Source organism: Taudactylus pleione, unplaced genomic scaffold, assembly GCF_031769625.1.
Source record: "Taudactylus pleione unplaced genomic scaffold, aTauple2 ptg000238l, whole genome shotgun sequence".
Lineage (NCBI taxonomy): Eukaryota > Metazoa > Chordata > Amphibia > Anura > Myobatrachidae > Taudactylus > Taudactylus pleione.
This window is the reverse complement of record NW_028284640.1, coordinates 68959-84330: the sequence shown is the minus strand read 5'-3', so window position 1 is coordinate 84330 and position 15372 is coordinate 68959. Positions and strand designations below refer to the sequence as shown.

The 15372-nt window shown below is 45.2% G+C and overlaps 1 protein-coding gene across 1 annotated transcript in view; it reads right to left on the bottom strand.

Annotated features, from left to right (window-relative positions):
* The window catches only part of MBOAT2 (membrane bound glycerophospholipid O-acyltransferase 2), a 92207-nt gene that overhangs the window by 42011 nt on the left and 34824 nt on the right, over positions 1-15372 (bottom strand). Inside the window, exons 3-4 of the mRNA XM_088479528.1 lie at positions 15247-15302; positions 10644-10698 (exon numbers count right to left, since the gene is read on the bottom strand). Coding sequence (XP_088335654.1) covers positions 10644-10698; positions 15247-15302 — 111 coding nt within the window. The remainder of the gene's footprint in view (positions 1-10643; positions 10699-15246; positions 15303-15372) is intronic.

Below are 15372 nucleotides of genomic sequence, written 5' to 3'. Positions count from 1 at the left end.
AAGTGATTGACGCATCCATCACGTGTCCCGGAGGTCGGTTCCTTGTCCTTTGGAGAGAGGTGTGCGGCATGTGGCTCATCCCCGGTGGAGAAGGACCATCTGATGGTGTTTGCCTGTGGTAACCAGTCCACTCCGTGAGGTAAATGGTACGAATGTACACAGCAGAGGTTTATATTTGACTGTGTGGTTTTTTTTACTAATTAAGGGCCTGATTCAGAGCCACTCGTAAGCGGCAGCTCGTTCGCTCCGAGCGATGTTTGCCCAACTGCGCATGCGTACGGATCGTTATACGCATGTGCGAACCAGTCAGTGCGGCCGAAATTCATGTGCTCGCAAAATAGCGAATGCCTGCTAATTTGAGTGACAGGATGAGGCGTATGTGGGTGGTAACAGGGGAAGGTGCTTGAAAACGGGGAGTGGAGATCCGATCGCAGGCGTGCTTAAAGGTCAAAACGGGCGTTTTATGGGTGTGCATATTTAAAACAGCAGCGTCATTGACCACGTCACTGGGTTATTTTATAGCCAGAACTGCTCGCAAAATTGTGGTAGCAAAAACCAACCACAAGAATAGCGAGCAGCTCATACCCTGTTCGATGTACTCGATTAATCTAATAAATAGCGGACATGACGTAGGATGCGAGCGGCCAGGGGGTGTAGTTTCCCAAAAAACGACCGCAAGTTTTGTTCGCTCGTTCAGACCTAGAGGCGTGAACAGACCACAAACAGCGAACGGTTCATTTGAATTGCCAACCCTATTTTCAGGACGAACGAGCGCTAATTGCGTCCGGCTCTGAATCAGGCCCTAAGTCTTTTATGCACTATGGAGCGCCCCCTTTTTCTTTATACTTCAACAGAATAATTTACCCTGTGGATTCCAGGAGACTTATAAAGGGGAGCAGCGACTCTAAACTGAAGAGTCTAGTGCTTCAGACCCTAAAAGAGGGAAAAGGTGTGCTGGACTGAAAAGTTTAAATACATTGCAGCAAGTAGTAATATGAGCGCTGCTTTTATATATATATATATATATATATATATATATCTACATCATGATGGAGGAGTGGTGGCCAGAGTCGCCTGAAGGTTGAGCGCAGAGATGGACATTGGAATCAGGTTACTAACCAGTGATGTTTCCGTTCCGATGGTAGTGTTTTTTGATGGTGAAAGTCTGATGTTTGCCTCCACTGAATGGAAATCATTTGATGGTTGTTTGTTTTTTTTTAATTCCTAATAGCTATGCCTCCCCTGGCTCCATCCTGGCTACTGTGTCTGCATCAGAGCATCTTCATGGGTTCGTTGGAAGTTGTCTCCCACTCTCTGTCTGCCTCAGATGTGACCCTACTCAGTCCCTGACTCCTTCCTCTCTCTAAACTGCTGCTTCGCAACAAGGCATATTGGGCCTGATTCAGCAAGGAACGCAGTTGGTAATACGCATGCAATTGGTCGATAAATTTGCACTGCGCATGCATCGCACTGTGCATGCGTAAACTAGCAATTGTGATGAGAACTGTGTTCGCAGACCCAGAGCAGAGTGATTGACAGGAAGTGCCGTTTGAGGGGGAGGTTAGGCGAACGTAGCCTTGCCAGTGCGTTTCAACGGGTTGCAGGGGCTGCATAAATTAGCCACTGCATGGCTATAAGCAGCCAAAGCACTGATAGTGTGCGAGGCTGGTAGCAATTTCTGAGTAAGGTCAGGGCTCGTGCAAGTGTGCATATGGGTCCGATGTTACTCGATGTTAACAATGGTTTCGCTATGTTCCCCTAGTTTACGGATGTGCGTAAGGGGAAGTGGTGTCTTTATGTCAGGATGTGAACGTAATGTGAATGCACACATGTAAATAGCACCACTGATATTAGCAACTGCAGTCCGTGTGTATAAGCAGAATAGCGATCCATGCTGAATCTGGCCCATTGCTAGCTCTGATTGGCTCTCACAGACCCACTCAGAGCACAGCCCTCATCCCTGCCCCAGCGGTCAGTCACTCACACAGCACAACAATCTATTTCTGTGACATGCTTCAGCAAAATCATCACTGCTCGGCTCCCCTTTGTCACAGATGAATGGTTCACACAGCTAAATCTTCCTCGACCAATGCTGTATAGACCAGTGAAAACCCCATCATAATCAGTCCAGGGGTTCAAGAGATTAGCTCGAACTCACAGACAGACCCCTAAACCGGGGACTTAATTTCATATACAGTATATAGAGAGATTCATTCATATATCAGGACGGTAACTTTAGGATGTGGAGGATCTAGGAAGCATTATCACTGCTGCTCATTCTTTATCACTAGCCCATGTTGTTGCTATGATATGGAGATGAGTAATTACATTCCTAACATGAATGGCCAAAGTCTGTAAATATCAGTCTGCTTTCAAGATAAATATTCCTATCTATAAACTCAATCTATAGTACATAAATATACAAAATATGAAACCCCCAACCAATAAAGATCATCATATATTACTTTCAGCAGAAAAGTACAGCTGTATCTATGTGGTTACAACAGAGAGGCCACCACATCAGGAGAGCAGTGGGCAACCGGGTTACCATTGTGCACCACCGTGGTGTGTTTTGCTAGACTGGTAACATATAGAGGTTTTTTGTGTATTCAGGCCAGTAGTTAGCAAATATCCACATGGGTTTTGGCATGCTGCGGCTCACCGGCTTGTTGACGAACTGTAAGTCCCAGCACACCAAGGCAGTCTGAGTGATACGCAACTGCCTGGCGATACTGGCTGACAGCGGAAAGAGGGTCTACCCATCTTCCCCTCCCTGCCCTGCCAACACATTCTTTATTTATTGGATTGGGCTTACACAGGTCCTGATTCAGAGGCGCTCGCTATTTGCGAGCGCACGCACAGAATCAGGGCGGATTTTTTATTTATAAAATCCGCCACCAGGCCGCTCGCATAGCTGTGGGTGACCACCCACAGCTTTGCGGGCGGCCTGGCGATGGTCATGATTATCGCGACCATCGGGCTTACGACGAGACCCATGTGGTAGGGTCTCGTCCACCGCAAGCCCCAGTGAACTTCCTGCTCTAATAGAGCAGGAAGTTCACTACTGACATCACGCGTGATGTCAGTAGGGCCGCCCACAAATGGCAGGCGTTCCTTCGGGAAAGCCTCCGTTTGTGCAGCCACCCCCCCGACCCGCCTACAAAACAGGGCGAGCTGTCGATCAACATCGACAGCCGCCCCATCTTGTGGTGAGCCCCGAAGCGAGTGATTTCTCAGTTGCTCCGGGGTTCGCGCACGCCGCCCGTGCGCACTGCCCGACCATCGACCTGCTTGCAAAAGCTATGCGCTCGCGAGCGGGTCTGAATCAGGCCCACAGTTCCACTTTCAATAAAAATAAAATAAAAATGCAAACATATATAGTAAATAGAAAAATGCTTCACAAAAAAAGCTAAAAAAAGATTAAAACAATAATAATGATAAAGCATTTGTCTTGGCTGCAGTAGTCATGGGATGCGGGGGATTGAAGACGCCATCATCATCATCAACATAAGAAGACGTCTTGTATGTCTTCCATTGTATCTTCTGCTATTGCCATCCTCTGATGGTATTTACAGTAAATAGGCCACCACATGTTTTGTGGCAGGACCCAGCAAAAGATATTGCCACCTGATACCTGATGCAAGCTTTCACTGGCAGCAGTGATCACCAGCTGGCGGGAGTTAGCTATATAGGGAGAAGGCTTCTCGGGTGCCTTGTTTCTGGTAAAAACATTTTTGTCTAGTAAATAGATCCTATGTATTAAAAGTGTTACCGTTGGCAATTGCCATCAGTAAAAGCCACAGAACAAAATATTGGCTGGGTTTCCCAATACAAAGGGGGAAATCTCCCAATCTGTTCAGAAGGATCATGGAAAGCCGGCCACGTACTAGCTGCTGTTTCATGACGTCTCTGCTCTCTGTAAGTCCTAACAAGTTCTATTTCAGAGATTTCGGAAACGCGACGCTATTGTGACAGAATAGAGTCTGCTTTATGTGAAGCATTGATTTTATTCAGGTCTGCCACAGGGATTTACTAGTAACGCTGCCTGCAGAACACAGGGTTTTAGCTGAAAACCAGGGCACCATTCTTTAGATTTATTAAGAGAACAAAACCTGAGACTTCAAACCACGAGAATGTGCATGATCCCGAGCCTGGAGACATTTATCCCTCTACAATCCGTTTGGCTCTAGTGTCAAAGCCGGAGGACTGACTGTATAATAAACAGTGGGATCACCAAGACTCAAAGACATGGAAACACACATCAATAGGCCACTGGAACAATGCTAAACCAAGTTAAAGACAGACTTGACATTCAAAGAAAACCGTCTTTCAGGTAAATTTGTTTATTTTCTATCTACTGCGATGCAACTGCCCATAAATCTAGATACTACTACTTACCATGCACAGACCTTTTACTTATGTTTTGTTGTCTACAAATACGCCTAACATAAACTAATCTAACTGGAATAATCATAATAATCATAATGCTATTTATATAGCACTTTTTTCCTAATAGGACTCAAAGTGCTTTACATTTGCATTTACAACGAGAAATAGAAAATAAGCTTAACAGAAAAGAGAGACATTAGTGAAGGGACATTAATGAAATGTGTGAGTTAACAGATGAGTCCGTAGTGGAGGCCTCTCAAAATGTGCGGGGAAGCGAGTTCCATAGAGTCGGTAACACAAAGCTAAAAGCTCCACTCTCAGATGAATTCAGGGAGATACTGCTAACAGTCCTTCATCTGCAGATCGCAGTAATCATACAGGGCAGTAAGGAATCAGAAGCTGCTTCAGGTACTTTACACCTTGGTCATGTAGGACTTTGGAAGTCAGTAAGCCAATCTTGAAACAGAGGGTCGATGTTGCCCAAGTGCGCATGCACATGAGGGAGCCGGCTCCGTCGTGCGCATGCGCGAGACCCGAATAACAACGGCCAAGCCGTCGTTATGGGTCTCGCACCAAAGGGGGCGTGCTGTCGATGGTGATTGACAGCACGCCCCCTTTGGTGGGCGTGGCTGCCCAGTCGGAGGCGTTCCCATGGGAACACCTACCCTCTGGGGCCGGCCCCACTAACCTCACTAGTGTGGTCAGTGGGAGTGCTTTTGGCTCTGATAGAGCCAAAAGCACTCCAGGGCTTGCGGCAGCGAGACCCTACCGCAAGGGTTTCGTCGCAAGCCCGATGGCCGCGATGGTCTTGACCATCGCGACCATCATTTTGGCCGCTCGCTATAGCTGTGGGTGGTCGCCCACAGCTATGCGAGCGGCCAGGAGGCCGCTCCAAAAGGTAGAAGGGACGGCCCTAATTCAGAGCGAGCGCTCTGTCAGAGCGTCCGGCTCTGAATCAGGGCCAGAGTCTCCATCTTACAGGCAGCCAGTGAAGAGAGTAGAGAATGGGTGTTATGTGGCTGAAACAGGGCTGGTTGGTTAATAGCCTGGCAGCTGCATTTTGTATCAGCTGCAAGTGGTGCAATTCATATTTGGCTGTAGCTGAATGTCCCCTTTAAGAGGTACAATTTGTCCACATACATGGAAGGCAGCCATTTTGAAGTGACTGTCATGAGAATACAGCCTATCAATTCACAGGTCACTTAGAATAATGTCTGCCATCTGAATAGTGACCTGTGAATTGACAGGCTGGATTCTCATGTCAGTGACTTCAAAATGGCTGCCTTCCATGTATGTGGACAAATTGTACCTCTTAAAAGGGATCATTCACATGCAGCCAATGTCTCCATTATGTGTAGGCAATAAGGAAACCTATAGCTAAAATGGGTAGGCCTAGGTATTGGGATCCTGCTAAAACAATAAATAATTGTAGGACCGTACTTTATTTCAAGGGGGTTTTGCCATTGGAGGGAGGAGGGTTTTTACAACGGTGCCAACTCGGTGCAGCCATCACATCTGTTACTGATGAGGACCCCGGACAGAAGGCTTCAGTGTTGATGTAGCAGTTCTTGACTATTGGAAGGATTGGTCACAACACGGGTAAAATTAAAAGCCGCTCCTAATCTGCTGAGTGCTACAAAAAAAAAGTATCCGACTGGCAAACTTAAAAAAATATATATTTCTGTGTGTTATGTATCATTACTGAGCGGGAGCTGACATTAACGGTAAGTACAGTACCTGGTCATGTTCAGCAAATGAATATGGTGCCAGGGGAAAGTCTTGATGTGGACAAGAGGCTGGGTTGGGTGTCCACCCACACTAATTGTGAAATTAAACTTTAAAATCTGAATAAATTCAGGACATGTGATCACAGTTAAGACCGGTTCAGAAGCTATTCCCAATTCCTAGGTATGAGATACAAAACAAAATGGAGTCTTAGGTATTTGTTCATGGGTGGCCAGACATTGGAGTAGTGCTACACAGGTTAATACGCTATAAGGTTTGTTTTGTCAGCGCAGATTACTTCAGTCTTGTCACATAGACTGTATTTCGCAGGTCAATATTCCTCAAATATCCTTCTTTCTTTTTGTTAAATGCTGTGAGTTTTTCCTTCCTGTTTCTACCCCGATGACCACAATCATCTGCACTGACACAGGGGCCATTCCATGAAGGACAAGTTAGGCCAAAATGGAGAGTTATCACAACTTTTTAATCACAGTGAAAATGCTATATACAGGGGTCTATGTACTAAGCCTTGGGTAGAGATAAAATGGATAGAGATAAAGTACCAGCCAATCAGCTCCTGTCATTTTTCAAACACGCCTGTGACAGTTAGGAGTTGATTGGTTGGTACTTTATCTCCATCCACCTTATATATCTCCAAGGTTTAGTACATAGGGCCTGATTCAGCAAGGATCGCTATGCTGCTAGAACGCATGCACAGCAGTTGCTAATATTAGCGGTGAAATGCAAATGTTCGCAATCGCATTGCGATCACAGCTTGCCATAAGGACGCCCACTTCCCCTTACACACATCCGTATACTTAGCGAAATAATCGGTAACATCGGACCCATATGCACAGTTAAGGCAGGTCAGACCTCACTCAAGAATTGTTAACTTCAGCGCACACTATGAGGCCCCAGGCTGCGTCTGGTATTGCAGTGGATAATTTATGCAAGCCCTTGCAACGGCATTGCAATGCACTGGCACGCCTGCGTTCGCCCGACCACCCCCCCATCCCCACCCACAAACGCCACTTCCTGTCAATCAATGTGCTCGGGGCCGGCGTAGCCTCTGCAAACGCATTTCCCATCGCAATTGCTGGTTCGCGCACTGCGAAGCATACACAATGCAAATTAAACGACCAATTGCGCGCATCTTTGATAATGCGATCCTTTCTGAATCAGGCCCAAAGACCCCATAAGTGCTTAATTCTTATAACTAGTTCCAGAAACCAGTGAAGTAATGTCAGAAATAGAATAAAATATGTATCTGCCCACCAACACAGAGTGTTGAAGTTATTATACATCCTAATAATCTTTGGCCACAAGGCAGCTGGTAAATGAAACGTTTTTCAGATTATTATATGATCTGTTCAGGAATAAACATTATTTTTATTCCTTGGATTGGACTTTTCCTTTAGGAGGTCTTAGAAATCTACTAGGTCTCAAAAAATTTGGGATGCACTTAAAGAGTCCCTCTGTTGACCCTGCTATTCTCCAAGTCGATAATATATTGCAAAATCAATGTCAGCCTAGAAAATCGATGCGCGTGTCCAGCTATCGCTCCGTGTCACGCCGAGAAACATATTGAAGGCGCCGCTTTACAAGCAACCTGCAGCGTCCTGCTGGAGCCTTTTCACCGTTCTATTTTTAGAACGTGAATTTGCAGGCACCTGATTGGAAATTGCTTTCAGCAGCCCCTGGTCTAAATGTACAATGAGCCAGCGCTGTGTAGTGAGACTGCAGCTCGCACTGTCTCCCTGGCGTTCATTCAGAAAACTCAGCTGGTCCTCGCTGACAGCTCAGCCCAGATCTGTAACACGAAGCAGCTCAGACAATGGGATCAGGATGCGGAATTGAGCGAAGTCACCGGCGATTGTAGTGCAGATTTATAGGCAGAAATAACGCATTCCGGCCATTGAAGATTTAAAGATGCAGCACAGATATTTTTGTAGTCGTGAATATCTCACTAGTGCTTCATGCAGAGTTAAATTTAAGCCCTTTGATTGGTGAATATAGGCCCTCATTCAGAGCCACTCGCTAGCGGCAGTACGCTCGTTCCGAGCGAAGTTCGCACATCTGCGCATGCGTACGGTTTTTAGTACGCATGCGCGAACCAGTCAGTGCGGCTGAAAATCGTTGGTACGCAATATAGCGAGGGCCTGCTATTTTGAGTGACAGAATGAGGCGTATGTGGGTGGTAACAGGGGAAGGTGCTTGAAAACGGGGAGTGGAGATCCGAACGCAGGCGTGCTTAAAGGTCAAAACGGGCGTTTTAAGGGAGTGCATAATTAATACAGCAGCGTCATTGACCACGTCATTTGTTTTTTTTTAACTCAGAACTGCTCGCAAAATAGCGGTTGAAAACACCAACCACAAGAATAGCGAGCAGTTCATACGCTGTACGATGTACTCGATTAATCTAATAAATAGCGGACATGACGTATGGTGCGTGCGGCCAGGGGGCGTTTTTATCAAATAAACGAGCGTATGTTTTGCTCGCTCGTTCAGACTTAGAGGTGTGAACAGACTGCAATTTGCGAACGGATCATTTGAATAGCCACCCCTTGTTTTTGAACGAACGACCGCAAATAGCGAACGGCTCTGAATCAGGCCCATAGATCTCAATAGAAAGTAAGTTGACTGCAAAAGCTTAATTTTGAGACCAGATTAGATGCTCTTATATATATATATATCTGCAGCCTGACTCCCTTTCAGTGTGGTAATACTGTACCTATATCTAGAGGGATGCTTGTGCATTTCTGATTTTATAATTGCTTTCCTTGCAAATGATGGGAAATCACAGTAAAATAAAAACAAAGTTGTACATCGAACACTATGGGCAAAATTTACTAAGCGTCGGTTTGACGGCGGTTTCTATTCTATTCTAAACCCCGGGGGTTTGGTGCTGGGTTCTATTCTGTTCTAAACCCCGGGGGTTTGGTGGCGGTTTTGCAGCGGTTTCTAAATGACAGCCCTGTTCTATTCTATTCTGAAATGTGTTTTGACTGTGGTTTGGCGGCAGTTTTGCTATCTGCAGATTTACTAAGGCCAAAACCGCTGCAAAACTGCCATCAAAACACATTTTAGAATAGAATAGAACAGGGCTGTCATTTAGAGACCGCCACCAAACCCCGGGGTTTAGAACAGATTAGAACCCGCCACCAAACCGCCGCTTAGTAAATTTTGCTCTATTTCAGCACAACCAGCAACAATCTCCATCCAGAGCCTGCATTTGTACATAGGATTTTATTTCTAGTCCCTTTATTTCCCTTATCTTCAAATCCCTGTCAATTGTTTTTACCAATGGTTACCAGTCTGTTCCTTCCATGGATTATAATTAGATTCACACCCATATAACACTTCTCCACCCACTCACATCATTTATCTATATCGTCCTCTCACAACACCTCTCCCTCATAATTAACCCCCTTGAACTGTTATTCTATAGTCATTCCTTAACTGTAACATCCTCAACATGTCACCACAGAATAAGGCGATTTTACAACGCTCTCTGCTGACTTTCAGTTCGGGACGGCCAACAACTATTGATAGATAGCAACAATCGATGGCTAGCCACTGATGGTCATTGGGTTTGTCATCGATGGTAAATATCTACGATGGTTCTCTCCCATTGATAGCAAAGGAGCAGCAAAGGTTTTGGTTTTTTTAGCTGGTGTAAACGGCACGGGAATTAGCCCCGTATCCTGATGCGCCGCAAACCCCCGCAACTCTGCGCACTTGCAACACGCGCAGGGATCGGTGGGTGGAATATCAACAGTTTCCGGTTAATGGTTTCATGATATCGATGCTAAGCACTGATAGCACAATCGTTGGTTAACCCTCTAATGACCATCCCTACGTTCATTCCTTCTGTATCTAGCATTGGCTGTATCACCAAATGCAGCTCTCACCCCTCAAACCCCCTCCCCCCACATTCATACACTTCATTCTGATTGGTCAGGCCGTCATGAAAGCAGTTAGCGACTGAATATGCATCTTTAGAGCGCACAAAAAACAAATACAACCAATAAACACACTACACCAATTGTTTCTCAAAAATCTACTAATAGGTCTCTTTCATAAATTAGAATATGTTTGTCTTCTTCTCAGTGACAAAATACATAGAGATAAAGCCATCTTGTGTGAAGCTTTAAGAGGAAGGAGGTAGAATATCTTTAGCACTGGAAGCTGTATTCAGCCAATAATTATAATCAATATGACCCCTACTGCAAATATAATAAATACTGATATTTATATTAAGTCAGGGGGTGCTACCACAGACCTGGATTACAGCATATACACCAGAGAAAGAGAAGAAGTCTGTATATGGTGCACACTAAATAAAATACAACCTTTATTGTATAAGCAAAGGTTAACCTTAATGACACAATTGTAACTTATTCAATAAAAGTTATATTTTATTTAGTGTGCACCATATACAGACTGCTTTTCTGTCTTTGGTGCATGTGAAAGATCATCGAGGTAATCAGTGAGCACCAATTACAGAACAGTAATAAAAATAGTCTTACCTAACAGCTAGTCGCCTCTGAGATGGAGTCAGGGTCTCTTCTTTGCAAAATATTCCTTAAACAGAAGGCAGACAAAAAAAAAACTTTTATACAGTCAATAGATCTGGCTGTGCCATTCACTAACATCATCATATATGAAGTGACATTACTAGATCTCCAAAGGGGACTGAAGAGGATTGCTCCTACATATGCTGGTGGCGACAAGCCACGGATGTGTCTGGGAGGTGGACTGAAGTGAACGCAAAAAAAAGGGCGTGTTATGGGAGTATCATGGGCGTGTCGCAGCGTCAGAGGCCATGTTTAGCGAAATGTCAGACGGAGGCAATGCTCCAGCTATAGGCTGTCATAAGTGTCTATGGTGACCATAATGGTGTGCCAATGGTGGAGTGTTTCAGTCTACCGGTGGATTTGCACTATCCACGGCCGGGGGGAAAGCGGGCGTCTCAGGGTTAAGCCCTGTCCAGCACACATGAGTACACAAGGGGAAGCCTGTAACTAGCATTTGCATATTAATCGCGACTGCACAAAAATTCGCAACCGCAAAAGCATTCGTTTCCACCTCTGAATCAGGCCCAGTGTGATGTACCCCAGTGGCTCTCCATTTGTTGGGGAACTAGTAGTGCTAGGATGCCCTACCTGCATCCGCACCTGGAAATCCTCAGGTTACAAATCTCTGCTCTGCAGTGTGGAGTATGCCATACAGCAGCTGTTCATTAATCATGCCAATGTGTAATTAGCCACTAACTGTAGAAAGCATTTGAAATGACAGGGAAATAACAACACATTTACATGTATAATTACATTTGCAGATGAATAGAGAACAGGGTTTATACAATGTGTGAGTGCTCAGTGAATGATGAAGAGAGCTGTCTGATAACCACCGTGCGCAGTGTGATAATGTGCGTCTTCTGCTACACCAGTGTCCGCAGCCCCATAGGAACGCCCACAAGTCTCTTCCTTTGTGGGACGGTCACTTTGTTTCTCGCACAAAGTCTGTAACATTTAACTTTTCTTTGCCCAGATTTCAGATGCGCCCAGATTTCCAAACTTAGGGTCGTATTCAATTAGGTGCGAAAAGCCATTTTCTGCAAAAAATTACCGCGAGTGACGTAATTTTGCCATGCGAAAAGTTTCCTCCGTATTCAATTCCGGAGACTTTTCGCCGATGCGGAAATTGCATTGGAACCTTCGAAAAATTTTTTGCCTATGAATAGGTGTTGAAAAAGAAGTGCAGAATTGGGATTTTAGGATGCAAACTCCAGAAAACCCCCCTGCACCCTTGGGACAGTCCCCCAAAGGTAAACTGCATCAAAAAAACCTTTAAACCTTTAAAAAAAAGTACTTTCATTTTGGGAGCAAAAAAGTCCAAAGTTGGGGGACAAACTTAAAAAGTAGCGAAATAGACTCCAGGGGGCCCCCCAAGTATGGGGCAGGTGTTTTTAAGTTTGCAGGTGGTTGCGGTAGGTGGATTTTATCGTTTTTTAAGAGTTCACTTTAGCAACTTTAAAATATGCTATCACCCATTTTCATGTACCCCAAATTTGCTGGAAAACCTTATTTTCACCAAAAAAAATCTGCTAATTCTTCACCACTTATGCAAAGACGCTAAATAGCAGCTATTGAAATCATTTAATCACCCCAAATACCTTCAGCCGGCCTATCCGGGGGTAACTATAGTGGTCCCCAATGTCAGTGTAGCGTTTCCGCTAGGCTGTTTTAGCGCGGCGCGGCGCCCTGCCGTCCTTCTGGAGCCCCCAAGTGCCCTGCCCTTCCCTCGCAGCACCCCGCTAAAATAGCCATCTCCACCCGCGGGTCGCAGTGTCCCGCGGGTGGGGAAATGTGCGGTGACCCGGTCACCGCCGGTGAATAGACGCTGGGCGCATGCACCCGGCATCTATTCTTCCTTTCAGCAGCTATTGGGGGCTGCCCGGCGTGTCCGTAAGTGCCGGGCACGCCCCCAAAAGAACGAAAAGGGGACGCGTCTTATAGAAACGCCCCATTTTCAGTGGCCACGTCCCCTTTTATGCGGGGACGAGCACGATACTTTTTCGCACTGGAAACCAGCGATGTCGGCAAAAAGTCCGGAATGAAAAGTGTAACACAGCAAAACTAAGCTATTCCCACTATCTGCCACCCAAAATGAAGTATAGGATGGTTTACTTAAAAATGACAGTAAATACATGTACATTTGTTATAATGGCTGCAATGAAAAATCAAACAAATATAACTTATTGTTTTTAAAGCTTTTTAAATCTCCACTTCTTCTACTACAAATGTATCCTGTCTGTCTATAAGACCCTCCTCGCTTTCACCAAGCATATATTTAAAACAATACAATTGCTTATCACCACTTTCAGACTACACCGTATCCCATTGGGGTTGACCTGCTGAAACCTACTTCTGCTTAGAAAATGTACCCCTCTGCCTCATGGTGTCCTATTGCGTCACATTTGAGCTTTAGTGGCTCTGTAAGCATGCGCACTGTATTTTATTTAAAAAAAAACCAAACAAGTGATATATTTGTCAATTATTTAGTACTGAGCGCACAATATTCACTGAGCACCACCCACCAACACCTTTATACTGCACTAAGTAAGATACACCAAGATCATCGTAGCCATGCTTCTGTGTGCATTCAATTTCATGGATGTCCTGTTTTGTGTTTTCAGGATACCCTTGTGGATTGCAGGAAACATGGGGACAGCTTTGTTGAGCTGCTAAATGAATGCAGAGCTGCCGTGAAATCACCTCTAGAGGATTCTGATCTGTCTTGCTAGAAATATCACCTTTGAAAAACATGTTTATGAAAAGTTCAAGAACTTATAGTACAGCTGCGTCTTCGCCGTGAAGGGAAGAGAGAAATATTTGTTAGGAAAACCTATACAAGTACAAATAACACTACAGGAGAACACTGTGCATATGGTTCAAGGAGTTTGTAAAGTGCCATTACATTCCTGATGGTGGGGCATCATTTATTGCATTGGTGACAGAGTTTTCAGAAGTTGAAGGAAGACAAAACTCCTGGTAGCCATATCTTAGCAACAAGCTACCGGTATAGTAGACCCACTGCCCATACACAGCGGAGGCAGCCATTTTTCAGATGAAAGCAATATTACATAGAATTTGACGGCAGATAGGAACCACTTGGCCCATCTATTAGAACGAAGCCTATACACAAATTAGGAAATTGGACCAGATTCAGATCCGGACGCTAAAAAGCGTTCACTCGTAGCTGGCCGATTTTCACATTCTGCGCGTGCGCGGACCAGTGCTAGAGATCGGGAAGCGTTCGCTCATTGCGCATAGACTGCCCAGTAGAGTGAGTGACAGGAGAAGCCGTTTGTGTGTGGTGACAGGGGCTGGCCATTAAAAACGAGGGAGTGGAGTTGCGAACGCAGGCGTGCCTGTGCGTCTTAACGCCATTTCAATTAACAGGCAGCGTCATAGTACACGTCACCTGGTTGTATTTCACACTGAAGTGATCGCGATGCTTGAGGTAAGGTATAGTCAACCTCAAGCGCTGCATTCGCTTCCGATGGTACCCGATGTACCGATGGTTGCGTACACTTCCTGGAGATGACGAACGCAAGTGGGCCTCTTAAGACAGGCTGATGGGCATCTACATACACTGAACGATCGCATGCCAAGACATAGTGGGCGTGCTGATGATTTGCCGTGCGCTTGCCTGCCGTGCCGTCACTTAGCCGAATTTGCATACGCTGGGTGCGAGCGTATGCATCTAGCGAACGGGTCTGAATCAGGCCCATTCTTCCTAGTGAATGGGCAGGCTGTTTTCTCATGCCTCCATAGGGCCTGACTTAGAGGTGCACACAGCGCCGATGTTCACGCATTTCAGCGATTATATCGTGCCAATATTCTGAAAAGCTCTACGGCACATGCGTCACCCTGTGTGTATGCACAAATGGGCTGTAGCGTACGGGTGGCTGGAATCAGAAATGGCGAGGCAAAACCATTAGCATTCCTGGGAGGTGGCCTGAAGAGAACGCAAAGAAATCCATCGCATGGGCGTGTAATGGGAGTGACGCGAGTGTGTCAGTTAAAGCAGCTGCTTTCGCAGACACGTAGTCGCTTCCACAGAGGCCATGCTTAGACGGAGACACTGCACCCGCCATAGGTAAGTGTAAGTGTGGATGGTGTGCCGATGGTGGATTGTGGTGTTACGCCATGCAGCACCGCTGAAAGCAGGTGTGTCAGTGCTTGCACAATCAGGAGCACGCTAGTACACGAGGGGAAAGCAGAAAATAGTATTTGCATATTATCGCCACCGCGGCTCCGCAATAAATCATGGCGCGACTATGTCCACCTCTGAATACGGGCCATAATGTCAGATTACTAATGAGAAGAGTCACTGGTTCCTATGCAAGTGATGTGCGATATTCTCATGTACATTGATCAAGCCCACAAAATGGCTGCCTAAATCAGACACAGAAGACAATGTTTTTTTTGTTTTTTTTAAAAACACACTAGAATTATTTTAGGTGTATAAGTTACTTTACGTTTTTATATTTTTTATGATTAAATACACGGCTGTTCTGTGCAAAGCAAATAATTTCCCCGATAAACATGAAAAAAGTCATCTTACCATCTCGGATTTCAAAAGCCAAGCTTGTTATTTTCTGTGTAATAATCATCATTGGCCTATATTTAAAGAACAGAAAACAAACTGAATATATGGAGAGCATTTTAGTGCAGTTAATAGGTTCCCAAT